The 17,240-nt window shown below is 45.6% G+C and overlaps 1 protein-coding gene across 2 annotated transcripts in view; it reads left to right on the plus strand.

The window, feature by feature from the left end:
• Positions 1-16,628, plus strand: part of mmp17a (matrix metallopeptidase 17a) — a 126,718-nt gene extending 110,090 nt beyond the window's left edge. For both annotated transcript variants that reach the window (XM_072587684.1, XM_072587683.1), the window contains exons 9-10: positions 6,002-6,259; positions 9,918-16,628. In XM_072587684.1, the coding sequence (XP_072443785.1) occupies positions 6,002-6,259; positions 9,918-10,237 (578 nt within the window). In that variant the 3' untranslated portion in view covers positions 10,238-16,628. The remainder of the gene's footprint in view (positions 1-6,001; positions 6,260-9,917) is intronic.
• The last annotated feature ends 612 nt before the right edge of the window (positions 16,629-17,240 follow it).

Here is a 17,240-nt window from a genome sequence, read left to right on the forward strand (position 1 = left end):
CTTCAGCTGTGGCCTAACCAATATTTTATACAGTTCCAGCATCACCTCCCTGCTCTATACCTCGTCTAATAAAGGCATGTGCCTTCTTAACCATTTTATCTAAGTATCCCACTTCCTTAAGGGGCTGGTGAACATGTACATTAGGGTCTCTCGGTGTTTCCTTAGATCCTTCCATTCATCATGTATTCCCTTGCCTTGTTTGTCCTGCCCAAGTGCATCATTTTACACTGATCCTGATTGATCAGCCCATCTATCCAGCCCACCTATATCCTCGTGTAGCCCCAGGCTATCTCCCTCACTATTTACCACTCACAAACTTACAAATTAACCCTTCCAACGTTTATATATGCCACAAACAGCAAGGGCCTGAACCCTGATCCATATGGGGCCTCACTAGGCACACGCTTTCATTCATAAAAACATTCCTCAACCATCACACTTGGGTTTCTGCCACTCAGTCAATTCTGGATCCAATTTATCAAATTTCCTCGGATCCCACGGGCTGTCACTTTAAGCATTAGTATCCCTTGTGGGACTTTATCAAAAACATGTAATCATGTTGTTTTGTCTTTACATTATATTAAACAGCCCACAGAGATATGTATCAGAATGATAGGATGACAGAGCACAGGCAGGTGTCTGTTAGCTCCTGGTGCCTGGATCAGCTGTTTGAGAGAAGTTTCTAACAAACCCCACACCCTGCTTTCTCCCCATGGTCTGGTCACTCGTTTCTGCCCTTTTCAAGTTTGTATGCAATTCCCTTTTGAAGACAATTGTTGAATGTGCTTCCATCAACTTATAAGGCTTTACAAATATCATTTCATCATTCCCAATTACCATTACGGCTAACTGAGCAAATATCTTCCCTTGTGTCACTGTCTACTCTGGCAAAGCTCTTCCACATTTGAACACCTCTATTTAATCCTCTCCTTCATTTTCGCATTGACTGGTCTGGGAATCACAATCTGCCCCAGCCCCATCTTGCCCCATCAATCTCCTGTGTTATGTGATTCCCTGCATTTACAGGAACAGGGTAAACCCTCTGTTAAAACTCAGGGTTTCTCACCATGGTGTGTTTTACTGGCCATCACCAGCTCCTTTTATTCATTCCCAGGCTGTGGGCGTGGCTGGGTATTATCTATCCTCAATTGCCCATCAGGCAGTTCAGAGTCAGCCAAATGGCTGTGGGTCTGTAGGTCAGATTTGGTGAGGCAGACATTTTTCTTCTGGTTCTGGCAGATTGGAAAACAGCAATTTGATGCCATTATTTTAAAAAGGAGGTAGACAAAAGGCAGGTATTGACAGGTCCATGAGCTTCACTTCTTTAGTGGGGAAAATGTTTGAATCTATAACCGAGGAAGAAATAGTGAGACATCTGGATAGAAATTGTTCCATTGGGCAGGTGTAGCATGGGTTCATGAAAGGCAGGTCACATTTAACTAATTTACTGGAATTCTTTGAGGACAGTGGTGGAAAATGGGGACTCAGTAGATGTGGTGTACCTGGATTTCCAGAAGGTATTCCACAAGGTGCTGCACAAAAGGCTGCTGCAAAAGATAAAGGTGCAAGATGTTACGGGTAATGTATTGGGATGGATAGAGGATTGATTAATTAACTAGAAGCAAAGAGTGGGGATAAATGAGTGCTTTTCTGGTTAGCAAAAAGTAGCTAGTGGTGTGTCCCAGTTTTCAGTGTTGGGATCGCAATTGTTTACAATTCTTAGATTAGATTACATTACATTACAGTGTGGAAACAGGCCCTTCGGCCCAACAAGTCCATACTGACCCGCTGAAGCGCAACCCACCCAGACCCATTCACCTACATTTATCCCTTCGCCTAACACTACGGGCAATTTAGCATGGCCAATTCACCTAACCTGCACATCTTTGGACTGTGGGAGGAAACCAGAGCACCCGGAGGAAACCCACGCAGACATGGGGAGAACGTGCAAACTCCACACAGTCAGTCGCCTGAGGCGGGAATTGAACCTGTGTCTTTGGCGCTGTGAGGCAGCAGTGCTAACCACTGTGCCACCGTGCCGCCCACATCGATGATTTAGAGTTGGAGACCACATGTAGTGTGTCAACGTTCACAGTTGATACTAAGATGAGTGTCCTGATGAAGGGCTTTTGCCCAAAAATTTGATTTTCCTGCTCCTCGGATGCTGCCTGACCTGCTGTGCTTTTCCAGCACTACTCTAATCTAGACTCTGATTTCCAGCATCTGCAGTCCTCACTTTTGCCTCTAAGATGAGTGGTAGAGCAAGTGTGCAGAGGACTGTGAATGTCTGCAGAGGGATGTAGACAGGTTAAGTGAGTGGGCAAGGGTCTGGCAGTTGGAGTGCACTGTTGGTAAATGTGAGGTCCTTTACTTTGGGTGAAGTAACAGCAAAATGGACGCTTATTTAAATGGTGAAAAGTTGCAGCATGCTGCTGTGCAGAGGGACCTGGATGTCATTGTGCATGAACGCAGAAGGTTGGTCTGCAGGTGCAACAGGTAATTATGAAGGGAATTGGAATTTTGTCCTTCATTGCTAAAGGGATGCAATTTTAAATCAGGGAGGTTATGTTACAGCTGTACAAGGTGCTGGTGAGGCCACACCTGGAATACTGTGCAGTTGTGGTCTCCTTCCTTAAGAAAGGATGTACTGGCACTGAGGGGGTGCAGAGGAGGTTCACTAGGTTTATTCTGGAGTTGAGGGGGTTGGCTTATGAGGAGAGTCTGAGTAGACTGGGATTATATTCATTGGAATTCAGAAGGATGAGGGGGATCTTATAGAAATATAAAACAACGAAGGGAATCGATAAGATGGAAGTAGAGAGGATGTTTCCACTGGCAGGTGAAACTAGGACAAGAGGGCACAGCCTCAAACTTAGCGGGAGCAGGTTTAGGATTGAGTTGAGAAGGAGCTTCACCCAGAGGGTTGTGTATCTGTGGAATTCCCTGCCCAGTGAAGCAGTTGAGGTGTCCTCATTGAATGGTTTAAGGCAAAGTTAGATAGACTTTGAATAGTAAAGAAATTCAGGGTTACAGTGAGAGGGCGGGTGAGTGGAGCTGAGGCTGTGAAAAGATCAGCCATGATCATACTGAATGGCAGAGCAGGCTTGAAGGGCCAGATGGCCTACTCCTGCTCCTCGTCCTTATGTTCTTATGCTTCCTAAAGGACATTTGTGAATCAGATGGATTTTTCAGCAATTAACATTTGTTTCCTGGTCATCATTAGATTTTTATTAAAATCAAATTCCACCATCTGGTGTGGTGGGTTCAAACCCAGGTCCCGGAAACATGACCTGGGTCTCTGGATTAAATGCTAGGGCATAATCGATCACTTTAAATCGGAGATCGGATTTTGTAAGGCAAGGCTATTAAGAGATATGGAGTGAAGGCAGGTGGGTGTAGATAGGACAGTGTAGCAAGCTTGAATGGCCACTTCCTGCTCCCCCATTTTAAACCTGTGGGAGGAAGCAGCTGATTATTATGGGCTAGTCAGAACAAAATGAGCCAAAACACAACAGACACGAAATGCTGCAGAAACTCAGCAGGTCTGGCAGTATCTATTTTTTTTTCTCTTTTTTTTTTTTCTTTTTTTTTAAACCCCCACACTACCGCCTAACTGCGGTAGAGCTTATTTTTTCCCCAGCACCCATGGTGTGTGTGTGCAGGTGTGAGACACAGTGAAAGACACAAAGTGCACGAATCTTTATTCAGTTTCCACCACCAGGAAGATATGAAAAACACCCGAGTGGCCAGTGACAAGCACCGCCCTTCAAACCACAGGGCAATGCTGTGTGAGCAAAACAGTGAAGGGGAGGGTAGGGATCAAATCAAAATAGAGTTGGAGGGAGAAATGATGCACTCCACTCCCTGCGGTCTGGCAGTATCTATGGAGAGAGAAACAGTTAACACAGTGAGTCCCATGACCCTTCTTCAGACTTGAAGCATTAACTGTCTCTCTCTCTCTCTCTCCACAGATGCTGCCAGATCTGCTGAGTTTCTCTGTATGCTGCTTTCATTTAAGGGGGAAAGTGGAAATGGAATTACTGTGTTTGGTTTGCTCAGTTTGTGTTGGGGTATTACTCAGGAAGTGACAGCCTGGGTTGTGAGGTCACATCTTTACAATTTCGTAACAACAGATTCCTAAGAAACACTGAATCCTGCTGGTCTGTAATACAGATTTCTGAAAGACATTGCCGGGTAAATATTGTCGAACAGGGTTTATCTTCAGAGTCGCACTGTGAGGCCAATGTGAAGTGGTGAATAAATGAATAATGTGAATAAATCGAAAAGCTGAGTTACGTTCCTTGATAATAAGCTGATGTTTTCATGATGAACAGCTGTAGATCTTGATCTGAAAGATACCGAAACACTAACGGTTAAAATGCTTAATATAGAACCATTGCTTCTAAAATCAATCTTACGGAGTATTTTCACATCCATTTCAGCCTCTGTTACATCAAACCTTGAGCAAAGAAACAGACCATTCTGCCCTACAATTTCCACTCCACACGAAGCCCCTCTTCCCACCCTCTCTTCAGCATTGCTCTCTTCCATGTGTTTCATCCAGTTCTCTGCCTCAAACAATCCTTCTGTCAGTATTACAAAATCATACACCATGACAGGACAGAAGGAGGCCTCTCAGCCCATTCAGCACATGCTAGCCCATTGGTAGAGACAAAAAAACTGCAGATGCTGGAACCCCTAGTCCTGAAGAAGGAGTTACACCCGCAATGTCAATTTCTGCACCTCCTGATGTTGCCCGGCTTGCTGTGTTCTTCCAGCCTCCTGCCTGTCTGCTTACAGCCCATTGGTCAAGCCATCCTTCCTATCCCGTTCTCATTGGTCTTTCCCCACAGTCTGGTATGTTTTCTCCTGCCTTCAATTCGGCTTCTCGCGTGTAGCTGACAGTAAAGTCTGCTCCTGGCAGCGCCCACCACTATCTGGTACACAGCCTTCTCCTGAACTCCCTGTTACAGCTGCTAATGATCACTTTGCCTGTATGGATCCCCCAGAAAAGGAAATATTTGTATGTCAAGTCTCAAACCCCACCCATTCATTATTTTAAAAGCCTTGACTAAATTATCTGGAAAGCATCCCTTTCCCAGAGAAATGAGCCCCAGCGTGTTCAATCATTTGTTCCATGGATTGATACCAGAATGGAATTCTTTGATCTTTGCATTGACAACAGCAAGGAAGGTATGTCCCACACTGAATTGCTAACCTCCTGGCCAACATTGGGAAAGGCACTGATCAAAATAGGCAATAGGACCCTTTTGTCTGTAACTGACAGGCCTAACTGTGAATTGGCACCAAATTGTCAAAACTGGTTGGCGGTCAGACATACAGAAAAATCCCACTTATTGACACAGAGGCAGACTGCCACAGGGTCAGTGTTGAAGGAATGCCGCACTGCCGCAGGGTCAGTGCTGAGGGAGTGCCGCACTGTCGGAGGGTCAGTGCTGAGGGAGTGCTGCACTGTCGGAAGGTCAGTGCTGAAGGAGTGCTGCACTGTCAGAAGATCAGTGCTGAGGGAGTGCTGCACTGTCAGAGGGTCATTGCTGAGGGAGTGCTCCACTGTTGGAGGGTCAGTGCTGAGGGAGCGCCACATTGTCGGAGGGTCAGTGATGAGGGAGCACTGCACTGTCAAGTGTCAGTATTGAGGGAGTGCCGCACTGTCGGAGGGTCAGTACTGAGGCAGTGCTGCACCATCAGAGGGTCAGTACTGAGGGAGTGCCACACTGTTAAAGGGCCAGTTCTGAGGGAGCGGGTACTGTCAGAGGGTCAGTGCTGAGGGAGTGCTGCACTGTCAGAGGGTCAGTGCTGAGGGAGTGCTGCACTGTCAGAGGGTCAGTATTAGGTCGAATGGCATCCCTGTATCAATCTATGGTTTTGCAGAAATCCAATACTTTACGACTGAAAAAAGAAGTTGATTAACCAAATAGTAGGAGCCACCTGTTTGGAGGTATGTTAAGTCTGACTGTGTGTTGGTATTGCTGTTTAACAGGGGAGCGGTACTGGGTGTTCAAAGATAATAATGTCGAGGAGAGTTACCCACGCTTCATCAGTGACTTTGACCTGTCAGTGAAGAGTATTGATGCAGCATTTGTCTGTCCCCACGACGATAAAACCTACTTCTTTAAGGACAACCAGTACTGGAGATATGACGACCACCTGCGGAGAATGGACCCTGATTACCCGAAGGACATGGGTCAGTGGCAGGGGCTGCCCAGCCAACTCGATGATGCCATGAAGTGGTCTGATGGTATGTTCGTGGTTTTCGATCACTATTGGGGAAACCTGTTGTGAGTTTATCTCCAGCCGCTTCAGTTGTCTCCCATGACATTGGAAACTGAGTGTGGCTGTGCTGGTATTGAAGGATCCAACGGACAATTATTACAATAATCAATGGTCTGTCAGCATTACATTCCTCACGGACTACATGCCTGGGCTAATATTACATTCATGGTTTACAGCAGCGAAATATGTTACCCATGAGTGTCATGCTTCAAGTGATCCGCAGGGTAAAATGGAGTATGGGATCTTTATGTCCTCAGGTCACATGACATGAATGTTGTTAATGTACCAGCCTCAACCACTTCCACTGGCAGCTCATTCCATACACGTACCACCCTCTGCATAAAAAAGTTGCCCCTCAGGTTCCCTTTTATTCTTTCCCCTCTAACCTTAACCGGATGCGCTCTAGTCCTCGATTCCCCAACCCTGGGAAAAAGACTGAGACTTTTTCTGAGACTGAGACTGAAAAAGGCTTATACACTTCTATAAGATCCCCCCCCCCCCCCCCACCCTCAGTCTCCTGCACTCTAAAGAAAAATATCCTCACTTGTCCAACTTCTCCCTATAACTCAGACCCTTGAGTTCTGGCAATATCCTTGTAAATTTCTTCTGCACTCTTTCCAGTTTAATAGCATCCTTCCTATTGCAAGGTGACCAAAACTGAACATAGTACTCCAAGTGTGGCCTCACCAACGTCCTGTACAACTGCAACATAACTTCCCAGCTTCTATACTCAGTGCCCTGACTGATGAAGGCCAGTGTGCCGAAAGCCACCTTCACTGCCCTGTCTACCTGAATCAGGAATGATTTCATGAGCATGTCTCTTAAAGGCATAATGATAGTGAGCTCTCTTAAAGGTACAAACTCAGCAGGAGTCAGGTTCTGAAGAAGGGTTACTGGACTTGAAATGTCAACTCTGCTTTCTCTCCCCAAGTGCTGCCAGACCTGCTGAGTTTCTCCAGCAATTTTTTTTTGTTTCAGATCTTCAGCACCTGCATCTATTTGTGTTATTCTTTTAAAGGCTTTACTGACAACAAGGCAAGCTGAGGTGCTGAAAGCTGGAAAGGGTAGTGAGGTCTCTCCGTGCTCTGCCACTGACATATCTTCATCCCAGACTTACTGAGCTGGTGGCATCTTCCAAATTCCTGTTCTTATTCCCTCTGTGACCCTGACAACCTGCAGCAGCAATCTGGAACCTGTTTCCCCAAAACGAGTCCACTGCAGCTCTTGAGACTGAGGTGATCACCTTACATTGGGTAAGGATATCAAGAGCTATGGGGAATTTAAGCAAATGGATTTGAGGTACAGTCAGCTGTGACCTAATTAAATGGCTGTGGAACAAGGTTAAAGTACAATTTGGACTCCAACTTACTTGGTACCACCCTACGCATTTAATAATGTAGAGCTATAGAATCCCTCCAGTGTGGGAGCAGGCCGTTCAGTCCATACTAACCCTCTGAAAAGCATTCCACCCAGAACCACCCTACCCCGTGGCCCTGCATTTTCCCATGGCTAACTCACCTAGCCTGCTCATCCCTGGACACTACGGGCAATTTAGCATGGCTATTCCACCCTAACTTGCACATCTTTGTGACTGGGAAGAGCGTGCAAACTCCACACAGACAGTCACCCAAGATGGGAATCAAACCTGGGTCCCCGGCGCTGTGAGTCAGTGGTGTTAACCACAGAGCCACCATGCCACCCTATAACAAGGTGCAAAGATGAGGCATTTATTGCAAGGAATGCAGCTTTTGACTGCTGGATGCTGAAAATTGGATTTTCACCAGTGGCGTAGAGACACACAAAAACCTCTAGAAACTCATTGTGTTGACCCATCGTGCTGGGCTCTCAGTCCACCTCCCCTCTCCACCCACCAATCTCTGTGCTCCTCCTTCCAGCCACTTGAGGCTGTCTGATTATAATCGCTGCACTGTTACCTGGTGTGCCTTCAGTTACCTGCACTTGAAGCTCTGTATGTAACATTGCCCCTTCCTCTTTTCCTTTAAGATGTTCCTCAAAACCTGCCTGTTTGAAGAAGCTTTTGCTGTTATGTTCCAATGTCTCAATATGAGCCTCAACGTCTTGGGTTATTATTTTATAACACTTCCATGAAGCAACCTGGGTGGGGGTGGATTGGTATGGTTTGCCATGTTAGAGGTGCTACATAAATGCAGACTGATCCAGCAAACTCGCTTTCCCCTTCAACTTGACTGCTTCCATGACAGCAGCATATTACAGGTGGACAAATGAAGCTGTGCAAACTCCGTAAAGATTGAGCTGAAAGATCAGTGCTACCCACCACTTGATGACCTGCAGGTAGTTTGCAGTTTGAGGAGAGTAACTCAGAAGGGGGGAACGGGGGTGGGGGTGAGGGGGGTGGGGGTGAGGGGGGTGAGGCAGTTTGGGATGTGACCTGTCCCTTTCATTCAATTCTCACATACTCCCTGTCGAAGGGGCACAGCCCAGAATTCATTGTGACATGTCCCTGTGAACATATTCTCCAAATATGGGTTCTCCTTATGAAGTGCCACACTCAGGCAGTGAGATGTGAGAAATGGTGACTTTATTCCGGTTTTAAAACTTTTTAAAAAAGTGATGTGACTCATCACCCTTTAGCAACTTGACATGAGCCAATCAGATGCAAGCTTGATGTAAACTGAAAGAATTTTCATTTTCAGTGCTTTTCACAATCTCGAACGTCCCGATTGGGTGATGTTGATTCAGGGACGATTACTGGTCAAGACACTGGAAGAACTGGCACATTCTTCAAATAGTGTCATGGAAACTTCTTCACCCAATTGTGAACCTACATCATTTCTGATAGATGAAAGGCCTGACAGTACAGCACACCTCAAGAACTGACCCTCCGACAGTGCTGCATTCCCTCAGTACTGACCTTCAGATGGTTCTACACTCCCTCACCACTGATCCTCTGACAATGCAGCACTCCCTCAGCACTGACCCTCCAACAATGCTGCACTCACTCAGCACTAGCCCTCTGACACTGCAGCACTCCCTCAGCACTGACTCTCCAACAATGCTGCACTCCCTCAGCACTGACCCTCCGACAGTGTGGCACTCCCTCAGCACTGACTCTCCGACAGTGCGGCACTCGCTCAGCACTGACCCTCCGACAGTGCGGCACTCCCTCAGCATTGACCCTCTGACAGTGCAGTACTCCCTCAGCATTGACCCTCTGACAGTGCAGTACTCCCTCAGCATTGACCCTCCGACAGTGCGGCACTCCCTCAGCACTGACCCTCCGACAGTGCAGCGCTCCCTCAGCATTGACCCTCCGACAGTGTGGCACTCCCTCAGCACTGACCCTCCGACAGTGCAGCGCTCCCTCAGCATTGACCCTCCGACAGTGCGGCACTCCCTCAGCACTGACCCTCCGACAGTGCGGCACTCCCTCAGCACTGAGGCTCCGACAGTGCGGCACTCCCTCAGCATTGCCCCTCCGACAGTGCGGCACTGCCTCAGCACTGACCCTCTGACAGTGCGGCACTGCCTCAGCACTGACCCATATACTTATGTAGGTTATGATTTGCCTGGATAAAGTGCAAAACAATACTTTTCACTGCATCAGCAATCAACGCAAATTAAATTCTTATGTTCCCGTGTAGGAGCTGCCTATTTCTTTAAGGGGAAGGATTACTGGAAAGTGACACACAGTAACATGCAAGTGGACCCTGGGTATCCGAAGTCCGTGGCCAGGGACTGGCTGGTGTGCAGCGAGATGCAGGCGGACTCATCGATTTCCGAGCATACCCGTTCCAGAGCCCGAACGGGTCGGGGTCATCATGATGAAAGCCAGTCGGGAGATGAGAAAAGGAATTGCTCCTGTACATCTAAGGCTGGGATGCCTCGAGCCGCCATTGCATTGAGCTGGAAGGTGAAGCTGGTTGTTAGTTCTGTGATGTTAGCCTGGCTGGGGTTGGATTAATGGACTGCATTAACTTCAACAGCAGCAGCTTCATGAGGCAGCATTGACTATATCAGAGTCAATTGTCATTGACTCACCAGGAGGAGGCTGTGTCATTACTTAACCTCCACTTAACCAAAACAGAACGCTGTGCCAAGTCCACCTGGAACTTTTCACTCTGCGTGGATTCACGGTGAATCAGCATTTTTTAAAACGAAAATGAAGGAATTTCATGGAGAGTGTTCTTTATCATTGAAGAAAGTCCAAACAATTTATTTTTTTAACACAAAAAAAAAACTGAGTAGTTGTGAGGACCTTTGTATGGCTATGATTAAGAAGAGTTTATTGGCATTTGTTTTCTCAGTATTATAAAATCAGGTGTTAATCAATGTTATTCATATTTATTTCGAAATGTTTTCATTCACTTTTCCTTTGGCACTCGAAGCTGTTTTAAACAATGTTGTCTGAATTGGATCCCGTCAGCAGACGATATACTCTCTCCCAGAACACACCCAGACCTGGCTGGACTGACTGGATGCTGTGGTGAGATTTCACTGGCAAGCAACGTTAATGAATCCTAACTGAGACCAAGGCCTGCTCACCCCCTCTATGCTTACTAACCTACATTAGCTCCTGCTCGGTAATGCCTCAATGTTAGAACAGACATACATAGGAAATAGAAGCAGGTGGGTTACTTAGGGTATATGGGCACAGAAAGAGGCCATTTGGCCCAACCAGTCCTTGCCAGTGTTTAAACCCACTTGAGCCCCCTTCCATCATTCCTCACTTAACTCTATCAATACGACTTGCCCAGCTTAACCCTTAAAGCATCCATTAGCCTTAATTGTTCCTACCATTTCCCTCTTAACCATTGTGCTTCCTACATCATCAAAGGGCTCCAATAAATTTGTCAGACACAATTTCCCTTTCACAAAACCGTGTCGACTCTGCCTGATTAAATTACCACTTTCAAAGTGTCCCATTTCCTCAATAATAAACTCAAACATTCATTCAATGGCAAATATTCAGCAAACTGTCCTCTGTTGTTTGTCTCCCTCCTTTCTTGAATAGAGGTGTTACATTTGCAGTTTTCCAATCTACTGAGTCTTTTTCAGAATCTAGAGATCTTTGGAAGATTATAACCAATGCATTCACAAATTACTTTAGGAACCTAGGACACAGGTCATCATATTGAGGGAACCCATCAATATTCAGTTCCAGGAAGAGCCTGAGGCTACTTTGCTGGTGACAATGGCCACTTTGGGTTTCTTGCTCTCTTCATCCCTCTAACATTCTGCTACTGATGGAATAGATTTACTGTCTTGTCCACAGTCTCCGCCATTTTCTTGCTTCCATTTTTAATTCCTCTCAACCTTACTTTGGATGCTCTCTTTCATATATACCAGTAGAAGCTCTTACTGCCTGATTTTATATTTCTTGCTAGCTTACTTTCACAGTCTCATGTCCCCTCCATAATTTTAGTTATCCTTTGCTGGTTTCAGGAGTATTCCCAATCTCTGACCTACCAGTAATCTTCACAACACTGTATGCTTTTTCTGTCAATTTGGTGCCATTCTTAACTTGCTCAATTAAGAAATTTCTAATAATTTTTGATATGTTGTCACTGTTCCTCCTTGCAGATGTCCAATAGGAAGGAATTGAGAGTCTGAAACTGATTCTCAAGAAGCTTTTCAATAAAATAAGTTCTTAGGATATGTATTTCGGAACCTTGACAATGTCTCCTTGACTCATGTTAGTCCATCCTATTCTATATCTGATTTTATTTTTTGTCACAGTTTGATACAGTTGAGGAGGCAGCTGAAGGCTTAATCAAATTGGTGTGAGACTGGAGTCACATGTTGGCTAGATTGGTTAAGAAGGGGAGGTAAAGGACGCACATGAACCAGTTAGGACGTTGAAAAGGTAGCGACAGGAAGAAGGATGGTTTTGGATGAGAGCAGGATATGGACAGGCAGATCAGTGGCAGATGAAATTTAATCCTGATCGATGTACTTTGGAAGAAGTAACCAGACAAGGGAGCACTCAGTGAATGACAAGAAAATAAGAAGCTCAGAGGAATTTGAGGTTGTTTCTCCACAGATATCTGAAGAAGGCAAGTGGAATGCTTGCCTTAGTCAGTCATGCTATAGATTATAAGAGCAGCGAGGTTATGTTGGAATTGGACAGGTATTTGGTTAGGTCAGAATTGGAGTACTGTGTGCAGTTCTGGTCCCCATGCTGTTGGAAGGATGTTGAATTGAATTAGTTTTATTGTCACATAGACTCAAATGAATGCAGTGAAAAGTTTTCAGATACTTTAGATCAAATTCATAAGAAACAAAAGCAAATTAGAAAAGTGAAGAAATAAATTATAGGTGGCAGGAATAAATTAGAAAAATAAAAAATTCAGAATATCCATCTTTCCAACCCAGTCCCTGCCAGACCCTAGTCTCATGAAGATCTCCACTACCACCACCTCGCCTCCACCTGCACTGGACCCACCAACGTAGGAGTCACCCCACTTTAGGCGTTATCTCTTCACCGCTGGGCCCACAACACAGATTCCTCTGCCAGGCCAGGCCACTACTAGGCAACAAGTCCCACTTTGGTTGTAGATGTCACCCTGCCAGCGCCGCCATCTTGAAGAGACCCCTGCCGCCTAAACAAAAGACCAAAAGAGAAGGAAATAAAGCGAAAGAAAAGAGCAGAAGCAAAACTAAAACAAAGAAGGAGAGCAGATGGGAGCGCACAGGCCACAGGCGAGGGACCACACGCAGCCCTGGAACTCTGCTGCCATCTTGCCCTGAAGGGAGTACAGAGGAGAATCACCAGGATACAGACTGGGATGGAGCATCTTAGCGATGGAGGGAGGCTGGATAAGCTCAGGCTGTTTTCTTCAGAGCAGAGAAGGCTGAGGGGGAGCCCTGAAAGTGGTGAATAAGGTTATGAGGAACTGAGAGAAAGTGGATAGAAAGCAGCTGTTCTCCTTTGTCAAAGGGTCAAGAACAAAGGGTGCATCATTCTAAAGTGAAAAGCAGGAGGTTTCAAAGGGATTTGAACATGTTTTCACCCAGAGGTTGGTGAGAATCTGGAATGCATTGCCTGGTGGGGATCTGAGGTGGAAAATCTCACAAACATTAAAAAGTATTTGGCTGAGCACTTGAAATGTCAGAACATTCAAGTATACAGGCTCAGTGCGAGACACTAGGACCCATGTAGGTTCAGTATATTTTTGTCAGTACAGACTTGATGGGTCAAAGAGCCTAATCTGTACTGTATGAGTCTATGATTTTATTGGAATCCATGCTCACTTCCACCAGTAACTGATATATATCCAATGACATTCAAACTGACAAGACACCGCTGTGGGATTTGAACTCATAGTTTGCTAGGTTGCTGCATAACTCCTACACTGTGTGTGGGAAACAAAAAGAGAAATTGCTGAAAAATCTCATTGGGTCTGGTGGCATCTGTGGAGAGAAATCACAGTTAACATTTCGGGTCCAGAACTGAACTTTTCTTCAGAACTGAAGAACTTCGGAATCCCGGGATGATCCTGGTGGTGTTCGGCCAGTATTTGAAAGCGACCTTTGCTCTGGACAATCTCTCTCACTGCCCATAATAAATGTCATCCTTTATGGTGATTTGGTCTCGCCAGGCCCAGAAAGGTTTCAATTCTGGTCCTTTTGTTTCCCCCATCCGTTTTAGTTTTACCAGGACCAGATCTTTGTTGAGTCCACGGTCTGATATTGTCCGCAGTAACTGGGAGGGTGTCCTGAAAGCTCAAAACTAGAACAGAACTGTTCCAGAGGCAGCACCACCTGTGGTGTATCTACCAGCAGGAAGCAGCTCAAGGCATCTGCATTTGCTACTTGGCCTCCCAGACTGTGTTCCAATTTGTAATTGTACACACTTGGCATTCAGCCCATCACTGAACTCGAATGGAAGCTATGAACAACAAGCCCTTGATCTCTCTGAGTATCCCTAGCACGGGTTTGTGGTCTGGTACTATGACAAATTTACATCTGTAAAGGCATTGGTGGAACTTTCTCACACCAAAGATGACCGTCAAACGTTCCTTCTCTATCCGGGTATATCTTCATTCAGCATCAGCCAAAGTCCGGGAAGCACATGCTATTGGCTGTTCCTCTCCATTGGGTCACCTGTGAGCCAACACTACCCTGATGCTGTACAGGGAGGCATCGCATGTCAGCACCAGGTATTGCTTTGGGATCATAGTGTGCCAACATCTTAGAGGATGATGGCTGCTTCTTCACTTCCCAAGAGGATAGGTCTTGGCTACAGCACCATTTCCAAGGCTGACACTTCTTCAATAGCAGCTGTAAGGGTAGCAGGATGAAAGTGAGATTATGTATGAACTTTCCATAAAAATTCACCAATCCAAGGAAAGACCATGCTCTGGTACAGATGTGGGAGCTGGGGTATCTTCGATCATCCTCACTTTATCTTCTACTGTGTGTAACCGGTTGTGTCAACTCTGTAACCCAAGTAGGTTATTTGGAGTGCTTGGAACACATTTTTTCCCTTCTCAGGCATATGCCTGTCTTTGAGAAACACGTAAGGACTCTGTCCAAGTTCTCTAATTGGCCTTATTGGTTTTCCCAGTTATTAGCACACCATCCAGATAAATGGAAACCTGGGATAGCCCTTGTAAAATGTTCTCCACCATCTGCTGAAAATTTGCACAGGCACGAAAAGGCAGTCTCGTTTTTTTGGTACAAACCCCTATGGGTATTAAATGTAGCATTCTTCTGGGAAACCTCATCTAAGCACAATTGCAGGTACATATGGTTCATGTCCAGCTTTGTGATGGACAGCAACCCGGCCAGCTTGGGGTACATGTCCTCTATGTGAGAAATTGGGTATTTATCCAGCTGCGGTTTACCATTTGGTTTAAATCCCCACAAAGGCGAACCAAGCCATCAGGCTTCACAGCCCAGTCTGACCGGTGCTGCCCATTCCACCAACTGCGCTGGTTTGATGATTCCTTCACTTTTCAGCCTCCTGATTTCTGCCTCTACATTTACCAAAAGGCAAATGGCACTTGGTGGGCCTTGCAGAATCGTGGGATTGCTTCCTGGTCAACTGGCAAAGTGGCCTTGTCTCATTTGATAGTCCCTAGTCCTTCCTGAAAAACCTCGGGTATTTAATCAGGACTTCACTCAGGCTGCCATTCTAATTGAAAATCAATCAAGGTGAATCTTTCTCAACCAATTTCACCCAGTTGGGCCTAGGTGTTTTACTACAATCAGTAATAAGTGATCCAGCTGCTTCTCATATGAGACTTGAACTGAATATTATGTAACTCATCTGCTCCACTTGCTACATTTTCTCATGACAAAGCCGGTTATCAGGTATGTTTGAAGTCCAGTGGGGCTTTTGCATGGTTACATCATTAATCCCTTCCACCAATCGGTCTCTCAGCATCTCATTAAGAGTTAAACCAAAGTCACGCGCCTCTGCCAGTCATCTTAACCTCATGAAAAATCCCGATACAGATTCCCCCCAGCTCTTGAATTGCTGAGTAAAAGTGAAAGTGTCTCAGAATTAGAGGAGGCTTGGAGTCATAATATTCCTCAACTAAATCCGTCAGCGCTTGAAAGGTTTTAGTACCTGGCGCCTCAGGAAACATTGGGCTCCTAATAACTGAAAAAGCTGTAAGTCCACAAGCTGTCAGGAGAATTACTTGTTGCTTTTCATCTGCCCCCAATGTTATTTGCTAGAATAAATAATGCATTCTTACCACACACTGAACCCAGTCTTTGACAGCAGGATTGAACAATTCAAGCTTCTCAAATAACGACATGATGCCAGAAATGCTTATCCCAACTCAAAGACAACCATTGTGATTGAATTTCTTCAGCAGCATTTTTTTTTCTCGCTGCCACTGAATTAACTCCACAGAGGCCGGTATCCCATCTCCAAGTCCCCCCTTATTTACACAGGTAGAGTCCTTAACACTAATCCAGCTCCCTCAGAGCCAGCTCTCAGAGTGAACAGGACCTCTGACACTCCTGTTTATTTTTTCTTTTTTTTTCTTTCTTTTTTTCTTCATGTTCTACAGCCTAACTGTGGGAATGATTATTTTCCCCCAGCACCCATGTTGTGTGTGTGCAGGTGTGAGACACAGTGAGAGACACAAAGTGCACAAATCTTTATTCAGTTTCCACCACCAGGAAGAAAGGAAACACCCGAGTGGCCAGTGACAAGCACTGCCCTTCACATCAAAGGACACACTCCTGTTTATTTTTTTTAAATCTCCTGTTTACTTTTTTTCTCTTTCTTTTTTCTTTTTTTTTGTTTTAACCCCCACACTACTGCCTAACTGCGGTAGTGCTTTTTTTTTTCCCCAGCCCCCATGGTGTGTGTGTGCAGGTGTGAGACACAGTGAAAGACACAAGGTGCACAAATCTTTATTCAATTTCCACCACCAGGAAGATAGGAAAACACCCGAGTGGCCAGTGACAAGCACTGCCCTTCACATCAAAAGGGCAATGCTGTGTGATCAAAACAGTGAAGGGGAGGGTAGGGACTAAATCAAAATAGAGTTGGAGGGGGAATAATGCACTCCACTCCCTGCGGCGCCCACCTCTCCCTGAACAACTCCAGGGTATCAGTGGATACACTCCTGTTTATTTTATTTTTAACAGAATGACACTCCTGTTTATTTTTTTTCTTCTTTTTCTATTACCCGCACCCTACTGCCTAACTGCAGTAGTGCTTATATTTTCCCCCAGCATTCATGGTGTGTGTGTGCAGGTGTGAGACACAGTGAAAGACTCAAGGTGCACAAATCTTTATTCAAATTTCCACCACCAGGAACATAGGAAACACCCGAGTGGCCAGTGACAAGCATCGCCCTTCACATCAAAGGGCACACTCCTGTTTATATCTGTCAGCCAGGGCTCCCTGATTGGACCAGGTTAACAGCCCCAGTCAGGGAACTCAGATTCTATGAGGTCCACCTGGCTGACCTCGTTGTAATCAGTACGACTCTCTTTCC

Source organism: Chiloscyllium punctatum, chromosome 17, assembly GCF_047496795.1.
Source record: "Chiloscyllium punctatum isolate Juve2018m chromosome 17, sChiPun1.3, whole genome shotgun sequence".
NCBI classification, from domain to species: Eukaryota; Metazoa; Chordata; class Chondrichthyes; order Orectolobiformes; family Hemiscylliidae; genus Chiloscyllium; species Chiloscyllium punctatum.